This window comes from Microtus ochrogaster, unplaced genomic scaffold (assembly GCF_000317375.1).
Source record: "Microtus ochrogaster isolate Prairie Vole_2 unplaced genomic scaffold, MicOch1.0 UNK13, whole genome shotgun sequence".
NCBI lineage: Eukaryota > Metazoa > Chordata > Mammalia > Rodentia > Cricetidae > Microtus > Microtus ochrogaster.
This window is the reverse complement of record NW_004949111.1, coordinates 4,969,729-4,981,450: the sequence shown is the minus strand read 5'-3', so window position 1 is coordinate 4,981,450 and position 11,722 is coordinate 4,969,729. Positions and strand designations below refer to the sequence as shown.

The 11,722-nt window shown below is 35.9% G+C and overlaps 1 protein-coding gene across 1 annotated transcript in view; it reads left to right on the top strand.

The window, feature by feature from the left end:
- Cylc1 (cylicin 1) overlaps nt 1-11,722 on the top strand; it is a 22,857-nt gene that overhangs the window by 542 nt on the left and 10,593 nt on the right. Inside the window, exons 2-4 of the mRNA XM_005366717.2 lie at nt 5,016-5,069; nt 10,011-10,051; nt 11,404-11,504. Coding sequence (XP_005366774.2) covers nt 5,016-5,069; nt 10,011-10,051; nt 11,404-11,504 — 196 coding nt within the window. The remainder of the gene's footprint in view (nt 1-5,015; nt 5,070-10,010; nt 10,052-11,403; nt 11,505-11,722) is intronic.

Genomic DNA, 11,722 nt, shown 5'->3' with positions numbered 1-11,722 from the left:
TCTCTCTCTCTCTCTCTCTCTCTCTCTCTCTCCCTCTCTCCCTCTCTCTCACACACACACATACAAATATGATAATGATTCCTGCTGTTTATATCCTACTTTATAGTTCGGTGGGTCAAATAATACCCAGTTCATGATAGGCAGCTCAGGTTGCATGGTAATTTGGTAGCTCATTGTTTCTTTTATGACCTAATAGTAGGCCAAGAGCTTTCAAATGGGGAGTAGTCAGCTGTAGATGATGGTAAAGACTTAAGCAAAAATCCCAAATCTCCTCTGTGATTCACCTATAAGGGCCTGTCAAAGGCTCCAAACAGCAACTGAATCTGCTACTGATACCTCAAATTCTATCAGATTTACTGGATCATATCATTCAAATGGTATAGCATCCTTTACCATGGCCTGTACCTGTTGAAGAACCTTCTACTCCAGTCCCAACACAAAGCAAGCAGCTTTCTGAGTTACTTGGCATATGGGCTGAAATAATACAACTGGCAGAGGAGTGTACTTTCTCCAGACCTGAAATAGGCCCCATAAGCATTCTGTTTCTTTCTTAGTGGTGGGGATAGGGCAGGTACAATAAGTAAACCTTCACCTGAGAAGGAATATCTCTGCATGACCCATACCACTGGACACCTAGAAATTTCACTGAGGTAAAAAGCCCTTGAATTTTGGTTGGTTTTTTCCCATCCTCTGGCACACATATGTGTGACCAATAGTTCAAAGTTGTTACTACCACCTGCTCACTTTGTCCAATCAGCATAATTTCATCAATATAGTGGACTAGTATGATAGTTTGTGGAAGAGACAGATGATCAAGATCCCTCAGAACTAAGTTATGACACAGAACTGGAGAGTTAATATACCCTTAAGCTAACTGTAAAAGTATATTTTGGCCTTCCCAACTGAAAACAAATCACTTCAGATGGTCCTTATGGACAGGTACTTAGAAAAATGCATTTGCTAGATCAACAGCTGCATACCATGTGCCAGGAGATGTGTTAATATGCTCAAGTAAAGACACCATATCTGACACATCATCTGCAATCAGTCACTACCTGATTGGATTTTTATTGTCAACTGTAATACTTCACAATTATCAATCTCATCACATTTAATTCATCCAGCTAAGCTGCAGCAACTCCAACTCTAAGGTTTGGCACAAGGAAAAGAACAACAACAATGCTCTTCAAATGTCTTAGTTCCCATCTCATCATTTTGTGTCTTATAGGAAAAACTTCTTTAGAGCCTTCCTATTGTGGAGGATTGAATTTGGTACAGTCTACCCACTCTAGCATTGCAATTTCCCTGAGCATTAAAATCTCTTCATTAACACTATGCCAAGCAATATCGGGCATCTCCAGCTCCTTTTCAGTAGGCCATCTTTTGACAAATGCTTCAGCCAAATAAACAAACTTTTTATACCACATTTAGCTGTTCAAGCTTCCCAATTAAACTGAGAATCTCCGTCCATATATATAAACTCACTCTGCCTTAGTTATATATTTTTCTCTCCATCATCGTACATGCTTAAAGTCCATTCCCACACATACTCTGCAGATTTCTGTTGAATGAATTAGCAAACCAATTAAGTTCTTGAGGGATATAGCATACATCCTCATGGATTAACATTCTACCACTCTCTGGTGGTATTATTCTTAAGTCTGGTTATTGATCTAGATAGAGGTGACTTTTTGGAGGGCCCCGAGGGACTTCAGTATGATTTTTCTTGGTGACTCCTTCAGGGAAGGTTACTGCTAATTTGTGAAACAATGAATTGAAGACTGATTTCCGTACGTCCTGCGACCAAAATGTGTGGTATCTTCAGCAACAAGATGAGACTATCTAGTTATGATGGAAATCCATAAGTAATAGCAATAGCCTATATATGATTTTGAGTGCATAAGGAACCTTCCTGACCAGTAAGGAGGTAACCTGTGCCTGACACTGAGATTGTCATTTATAATGTGTTGAAGAACGGCGGGCTGCATCCCCGGCACCCGGCCACCCACATGGCTAGCTTATGCCCCAAAATAATTACACAGAAACTGTATTCTTTTAAACACTGCCTGGCCCATTAGTTCCAACCTCTTATTGGCTAGCTCTTACATATTGATCTATCCCATTTCTAATAATCTGTGTAGCCCACAAGGTGGCTTACCAGGAAAGATCTTAACCTGCATCTGTCTAGAGCGGGAGAATCATGGCGACTCACTGACTCAACTTCTTTCTCCCAGCATTCTGTTCTGTTTACTCCACCCACATAAGGGTTGGCCTATCAAATGGTCCAAGGCAGTTTCTTTATTGCTTAACCAATGAAAGCAACAGATTAGAAAAAAAAATCACTCCCACATCATTTCCTCTTTTTCTGTTTAAACAAAAAAGAAGGCTTTCATTTTAACATAGTAGCAAAACAGTTATCAAGCAAGAATTACAGTTACAATATTTATATCTATTTTATCTCTTATCATAACTAAGGAAAACTATAACTATGTATCCATTCTTTAACTCCATCAAAGACTGCAGAAGGATATAATATTACCTAAGCAAGCAAGGAGTAAGTAACTTCTAAAATTTTAGAAATGACAGAGCCATCTTGTTGCCTGTACAGTTACCCAAAGTTCCTCTGTACCGTTGGGGCATCCATTTTTGGCCTTTAGGCCCATAGTATCCAGCAGAAATTTCCATGAAGCAGGAAATTTCAAAGACAGTTTAGTCACTTTTTGCTGTGTCCTGTAGAATGTCTCGCAGACTCTCATGAATCAGGAACCCCGAAAGACCATCTCACCTTTAGGCAAGTTCAGCAGTCCTCTCTCTGTGGGTTCTCTGTGTCCAGTTTATGTAACAGTCCAGGCAAGAACAGTTTCTTGCCCAAATGGCTATCAAACTCCATAAGGAGCCTCTTTAATGTCCATCTTTCTCTTGAAGTAGCTGGGGCTGCCATGAGCAGACATGTCTCATTGTCATGAAAAACCCTAAGTTGTTAAAACATTAAATGCCATATTCTGTAGTCTTTGAAAGATATGAAGAATGCCTATCTTACTGAACTATATCTTTATATATCTAGAAAATCTAACATGAATATAAGTTTGATTATTATTATTTTTTTTTTTTGGTTTTTTTCGAGACAAGGTTTCTCTGTGGTTTTGGAGCCTGTCCTGGAACTAGTTCTGTAGACCAGGCTGGTCTCGAACTCACAGAGATCTGCCTGCCTCTGCCTCCCGAGTGCTGGGATTAAAGGCGTGCACCACCATCGCCCAGCAAGTTTGATTATTATTGATGATTGTCCATTAACAACCTATATTTTCTAACTATACATTACATTTTAAAAATGAACTTCACAATCACAATACCTTATTCAATATCAGAAATACATATACATATAATAAAATTGACCTTAAACTTGTATTAATAAGTCAAGTTTTATACCAATTTGAATTTATAATGGGTGTTTTCCGGGAGCAACATTTCTCATCCATGTGGGATGCATGTGTTCAAACTCATTTAAAACGTTTTAATCAGTATAAAAAACCAATAGATTGTCATAAGACTCCTTAGTTTAGCTTAACCTGTACCCTAACCCCTTCTCTCCCATGCCCATCCCTTCATCCACATGTAAGCTTTTAGACTCATTATTGCATCACCCTGTCACATCTCATATGGTTTACTGTTGCCTCTCATATTTTTAACTTTGAGTTACAATATTTTTGGTTTATATATACCTTCTTCACACTTTAATTAAGACTTCTCATGCTTCCTCATTTTCATATTCCCATCACTCTACTACTTGCTTGAATCATTCGGCCTCCAGTACCACATCTCTACTCTTGCATTTTACCTATAATTTACTATATCCTTTCCCTGAATATAGCTCCAATGTCCAGTTCTACTTTTCTGACATTCACATGTATTCCAAGTTGAAAACACATAAGCAAACATTTCAAGATAGGACCCAGATATGAAAGAAACAATGTAGTGTTTGTGTTTTGGGCAGGGACCTTAACAATTACAACTTTTGTCAATTCTATCCATTTACCTGATAATTCCATGCTTTTGTTTTCTTTCCAGTTAAGTGTTATTACCTTGTGTAAATCTAATAAATTGTACATATGTACTATGATGGGCAACCAAAATCAACGGTAATAGGCCATATTCTTTGAGTTTTTATTAGAACTTTCTGATGTAGTTATCTGTTGATGGACATCTAGATAGATTACATTTCCCAATACTGTGAGTAGAACACCAATGAATATGGATGTGCAAGTATCTCTGTAAAAGTTACAAAGTCCTTTAGTTATATAATTTGGAGTAGAACATCTGGGTTCACCTTAAGTCCATTTTAAGTCATCTATTTTTTTCATGAAAAATTAGTAGAATAATGTCCATAGTGATTGCAGCAGTTTACATTCCCAATAACAGTGCATAGGGGTTCCACTTTAACCACATCTATATCAGCATTTGTTGCCATTTATATTCCTGATGGTGGCTACTCTAACTATGATGAGGTGGAATCTTCTGCTTTTATCTGGTGGCTAAGAATGCTAAACAGTTTTGAAGTGTTTATTGCCCATTTGCATTGTTTGTATTGAAAACTTTATGTTCAGTTCCATAAACTATTTTTACTGAGTTGTTTGCTTCCTTGATATTTAAAGATTTTAATTCCTTGTGTATTCTATACACCAATCCTTTGTCAGATGTCTCAGCTAGCAAAAAATTGTCTCACATTCTGTTGGCTGCCTCTATTCAATTGACAATTTTTCTGTTCTGTATAGAGGCTTTTTTGTGTTATGGGGTTACATTTGTCAGTTATTGATACTATTTACTGAGTTGCAGGAGTCCTATTCAGAAAGTCCTATAAGCAGTGTGCCATTTACCTGTTCTACTAGCAGTTACAGAGTATTGGGTCTTGTGCTGAGGTCACTGATTCGATTGCAGGTAAGTTTTATGCAGGCCAAGAGGGAAGAAGCTACCTTTTCTATTTCTTGAAGAGCTTGTAACTATTATTTCTTCTTAATCAGGAATAAGGAGAAATTGACCAATGAAGATGCTGAGACCTCAAGCTCTACATGTCGGTTAGTTTTTTAATAATGACTGTGAGAATGATAATTCATTTTCTGCTTTCCATTTCAGTTTTGTGTGCTTAGTTTTAAGGAATTGTCCATTTTACCTAAACTTTCAAAATAATTAGTACAAAACTTTTGTCTTTCATTTGTCCTATCACATGTTTTATCTTGTTTTCCTCATTCATGTTGTGGCTTTAATCTGCTGTCTAAAATATAGCTACTTCCTTTTATTAATTTTGTCTAAATTTTTAAATTAACAAATCTCTAACATCACAAAAATTACTAAGAATGGTTATTCTTAGTATTTAAGACATGGTGTAGTGGTAAAGTACTTGCTACATAACCCCAATGACCTGAGTTCAGATTGCCAGAATATATAAAACTTGGATGCTGGAGCACAGACATTTGCGATCTAATAAATCTGTTTGGGTATTAGAGGCAGAAATAGGATAATTTTTAGAAGCTTAGTTTGCATACTAACCTGGTATATGAAGTGGTGACCAACAAGAGATGTCCTGTGTCAAAGAAAATCAAAAACAAGGACTAACAGCTGCAATACACTGTGGCATTCAAGTGGGCCTACACAGTAACATGCACACATACACATACACACTAAAAGAAAATGATCATTTTAATATATATAAGCATAATATTAAGTAGTGTAGTTTATGCATTCATTTTGTACTACAGAAACAAATTACAATAAAATGGTCTAAAACAACACAAAAACCTTGTCTCAAATAAAAAGAACAGCCCTTTTTCTTCATCTAAAATTTAAAGTTTATAGATTGATCTCCAAAAGGGTTTTGCATACTTCCGGTATTTATATTCAATTGTTACCTTTTGGATACCAAAAATATCACTCAAAATGTTTTCTAATTTTCTTTAGAGAGACATGCCCTCAGTTTTGGTTGCTTTGAAACAGGGTCTGACTATGTAATACTATCTAGCCTAGAGTTTGCTATATAGACCAGTTCAACAAGCCTCTTGCTGCTACTTCCTGACTACTAATAATGCATTCTTGCTTATATCTGGAAATCCATTCATTAATTCCAAAGATGAGTTATTTTTATTTGGATGCTTTCTGCTTTTTCCTTGTCCTTAACATTTGATAATTCGACTGATAATATGTTTGTAAAGTTAACTATGTTAAATACCTTTGATGTTGTTTGCTCTCTAGAACCTTGGTATTAGTTTCCCTCTATCTCCAGGTAGGGCAAGTTTTTCATCATTATCTCTTCAAATAAGTTCTTGCCTCTTTCCTTTCTTCATTTTTCATGATATGTACTTTAATTTACTTGATGATATTCCACAATTATTATAGACTAATTTACTTTTTTTCTGTTTGTTTCTTTCATTACTAATTTCAAATGATCTTCCTTCACCAATCAGTTAATTGATTCTTCTGCTTGACTATGGATTATGTCTGGTATTAAAATGCATCATGGAATTCATGCATGTTGGCTTGCAGCCTGGGAATGTGGATGCTGCCTAAAAACCATAGTCCACATGGATAAGTCATGTACCTGACACTGAAATGTGTGCAGATTAACCTAGAGCTTGGGTCGGCTGAAGTGTGGATTTGTGAGGTTTGACTTATAGACTGAGGTTTCAGAGCTCTCTCTAGCACTGAGTAACCCTTGAAATTACATTTTGGGTAGCTTCTATGGAAGGTGGATCTGTAGATGCTAGTCTAAGGCCTAAGGTAACCTATGTTTGCTCAGAATTAATATCTCTTATTCAGAACCTAGTAATATCTATTACTCAGAAGATAGCTAGGCCCATTGGTTCTAGCCTAAAGTCTTAATACTCTTGGGGCTAACCTAATGTCTATGTGAGATTGAAATATGGGATCCTGCTAGACTGGCAATATATCAACCTATATGGACCCTCAGAGGCTGTCCTTGCTTTGGGTGGCCAAGATCTTGTATATGAAGTGGCTTGTCATCTCTGTACTAGTCTGTGAAGCTTCGTGAGTCATTCCAGATCTCAGTTTGTGAAAGCCAGTCTGGGACCTCAGCAAATTTGAAAAGTGAGTGTAGATGCCTCAGACCAGTGTAGAGAGCTATCTGGTGTCTGGAGAATGACTATTGCCTTGCACTGTGGTCTTCAAATGCACCCGGTACCTAGAATTGTCAAGAAGAGGATGCCAATGAATCCTGCCTGGAGTCTGAGGCTGTGGTGGTTGTCTGGTACTGAGACAGATCCGAATACTGCTGTCAGGCTACTGGGGTTAGATGGATTGTGGAGAGCAGGTCTATAACCTGTGTCTCTGGGGCTTATCTTAACATATAAGTTCTAAAATGACTCTTACAGTAGTGTGTATGTATGTATGTATGTATGTATGTTCACACACATGTATGTGTATGCAGACAATGCATACTAAGTGGATGTTCTTAGAATGGGTTTTCTGATAAAAATTTTTGGAAAAGAGACTTTAGAAAACAAAGATTATATGAAGGAATTAAAAATCAATGCACATACTCAAGCAGAAGAAAAATCTCTAGGGACGCATCTCATCAAATATTCTAGATACTCCATTCAATTAATGTGCTCTAACCACAAACACCTAGGCCATCTTTCAATTTCATGTGAAAAAGAAAAATGTGAAAATGTGAACTATTTAAGCAATCTATACTGCTTTTTTCCCAAAATGTTCAGAGCAATGACTGTGGAACAGAGATAAGTAACTAAGTTTTAGGTGTAGACTTGATTAATAAAATTCAGAGATTACTACTCAGGCTTATGTTTTTAAAATATAAAAATTAATTCTGATACTTATTTACAAATGAAAGCCTATGAATTATGTATATCTTTTAATGATTTATTTTTAAATATCATATGTTAGTACTGTATTTACATTATTTCCCCCTGTACTGGACTGCTTTTTATAAGCTTGACCCAATTTTGAGAGTCATCTGGGGAGAGGCACTCCCAATTGAGAATATATTTCCATAAAATTTGTCTGTAGCAATGTTTGTAGTGCATTTTCTCGAATGGTATTGATGTGTGTGATCACAACTCACTGGGGCAATGCCATCCCTGGGCTTGAGATTCCTAAGAAAGCAGGTTGAGCAAACAATGCCGAACAAGCAATAAGCAGCATTCTTTCATGATCTTAGTTCCTTTCTCCTGGATCCTGACTTGAATTTCTGTGTTGACTTTTCTATATGATGGACTATAAATTGTAAGATGAAATAAAATCTTACATTCCCCAAGTTGCTATATATTCAATCATACCGCAATAACACTTGCTCAAATATGTTCACAGAAGCTTTATTCATAATAATCAGAACATGGAAGTAATCTAGATGTTCCTCAATGGATGAATGGTTAAAGAAAATGTGCTACATTTACACAATGGAGCATGACTCAACTGTTGAAAACAATGACATCAAAAAATTTACAGGCAAATAGATACAATTAGAAAAAGATCATCCTGAGTGAGTTAACACAACCGAGAAAGACAAATATTGAACATACTCAATTTTAAGTGGATATTAGCTGTAAAATAAAGAATATCTGTGATATAATCCACAGACCCAGAGAGGGTAGGTAAAAAGCAGGGGCTCAAGAGTGGACACTAGGATCTCCCTGGGAAGAAACAGACTAGATTTCATGGGTGTACTGTGGATGGGTAGAGATGGGAACATGAGGGACTTGGTAGGGGATGTTGGAGGGGGAGGATACTGAAAGTGATGACTGGAAAAGGAGGGCATTTAGGGGAGAGGCAGAAACCTAGTACAAGGGATCTACAAGGATGACTCCAATTAAGGCATATATAGCCTAAACTGGCCATTTCCTCTGTCCAGGAAAGACTTCCAGTAGATGGGATTGGGACACCATCCAGATGCATAACTTTCAGCCTACAGTCTGTCCTGCCTATTGGATATTCTGGGTGTAAGGGTGATGTAGAGATTGTGGAAGTAGCCAACCAATGAATGGTCCAGCCATAAGAGTGAGTTCACTACTGACAGTGCTTACAGCACCAGGTCACAGAAGCTGTATGACCCAAAGACCTAGGATAGAACCAAACAGGTCTGGAGATAAAAAAAAAAGTCAATGTAATGATGCCTAAATAAATTATGCTATACTCATAGATTGGTGCCTATCCTAATTGTAATCAGATATGCTTCATTCAGCAACTGATGGAAATAGATGTAGAGACCCACAGACAAACATTTAGGTGGAACTCAGGAAATCCTGCTGAAGATGGGGAGAAAAGACTGTGGGAGACAGAGAAGTCAAGGTCATCACAAGAAACCCATAGAAACTGGACTCATAGGATCTTGCAGAGGCTAAACTAACAATGAGGGTTTCTGCATAGTTCCTGCATGGAACCGACTTAAGCCCTCTGAATATATAATACAGTTGTGTAGCTTAGTCTTCCTGTGGAACTTCTAACAGATGAAATGACCTGAGTGACTTTTTGCTGGCTTTTGAAACCCTATTCCTCATTCTGGATTGCCTTGTCCAGTCTTACTACAAAGGGAGATGCTTAACCTTACTGAACTTAGTATGCCATGCTTTGTTGACACCAATGGAAAGCTTACACTTTTATGAAGAGAAAGGAAGACAGGAAGAGGAGCAGATGGGAATAGGGAAGACTGGGAGCTGAGGATGGAGAAGAAACTGGTCAGAATGAAAAACAAATAATAAATTCATGAATTAAATAATAAATACATAAATAGATAGTATCTATTTAATGATGACTATGGAATGGGTCTTTTCTGGGTATTAGACACTTTTTAAGGATGTGTAAATAATTTGGGTTCAAATTTAAATACATCTTATAATTCTAGTTTGTTTTTATTCTATGTTGAAGAAATCACTGATGTGAAAGTGCATTAAACATATTCAAGTGTAGGTACTGAAGGAAAAAACGTAATGATGATGATAATTACCCACAGTACAAATTCAGTTAAAACATTTTTTTTTCATCTTTTACAGGCTGGAATTAAACACCACAACATATGATGATCACGTTTTGAGTAAGAATTTATTCTCTGAAATTTATTTTTGTTTATATTTCTAAGCACTGTAGCAACAAATGGATAGTACTCCTTAGTAAATGTGGTAAGATATAAACTTTCCCGAATTTGCTACAATTTTGACACATGCTTGTATAGACATACATACATACATGCATATGCATGTGCAGAATACTTCTGACTTTGAAGCTTGTACTTATTAGTTGACTTCAAATAAGAGATTGACTTAGTTTGTTCTTCTTTCTCATATATTAATCATGCTTACTCTCGTAAACTCTCCCTGTGTTCAAAGTTCATAATTACAAAACTTAAAGTTGAACAAGGCAAACAGTTCCAGTCCTACACTCAGTAAATGTACAAAGAACATTGTAACACTTCAGTTAAGGGATTGTGTCTGGGGCCAAATTGCCTGTAAATCTTAATTCAGCTATTTACTAGTTTTGTGATTTGGAATAAGAGACTTAACATAAGATAGTGTGTTTTTGTATATTTATATAATATGCAATGGCATTATCTAATTCAAAAAGAATTTACAAGGATTGAGTTTACAACTACGAAGTCTTCAAACATAACCTGACATATAAAAAATTAGCTATCAGCAGTATCAGCTACATTGTAGTTATTACTATGACTACCTTCACATATAGCAGCTCTTCAAATATATATAAAAAGTCATCACATCTCTCATTAACCTCCTTCTCTCTAGGAACACTATCCTGAATCTTGTTCCCAGTTCCTCTTTTGTCATAGTTTTCAAACAGTTTGATTTTTCTGAATAACCTCTAATATGCATATGTCCTTAAAGACTTTATAGAGTGGACAAGAATATTTGCATTTCTTGGTCTAATTCTTGTGGTTTGAGGTAGCACTAAATTCAGAGGGGTAAATCTGAGACATCTTTGAAAATTAAGGAATTCACTGGTTACTTTATTCTTAGTGTTAAGCTATTTATTATAGAAATCATGAAAGAATTAATCATATTATATTATCTCCCACTTAACCAAAATGACATTAAGAAATCAAGACAGAGGAGACAATGTAAGCATTTAAAAGTAAAGATTTGGAATATGTATATATTTCATTCCTATCGCTTTATAACAAGTTTAGTATTATTTAGGCAAATATCTGTGAAAATTTGTTTTACATAAAAAATAAAAATTGTTCTGTGAAACATAAGCCAATGACAAATAGAAAAATAGTTTTATGTTTCCTACTTGCTGTTCAAATAAACTGCAAGAGGAAGAACTATACAAATTACTTTTACTTATATAGTATAATTCACATAACAGTGTTTTTCAATGCACGAGTCTGGCTATTAACTCCAATTTTTTATTTTGTCTTTCTTATCTCAGTCGGTCAAAAGACTGAAAAATGGAATCAAGAAAATACCAAAATACCTCTGCCAGATATAAAGAAGGGATCAGGATCTTCAGAATTACAAATTGCAGTTCCTGTAAGTATAGAAAAAAGTCACCTTAAATCTAAATTTGTACTGATATCAGCATATATAAACATAACTAAGATATAATTTCAGTTACAATATTCAGAAGCAGAAAATTGTTCCCCCTGTGTTTTATTTTTTTTATTTTTTTTAGCGAGAGAGCATCTTTATCGCCTCAAATGAGAAGTCTTCAACCATCTTTTTTTTTATTGAGAAAAGGAAAAAAAAAA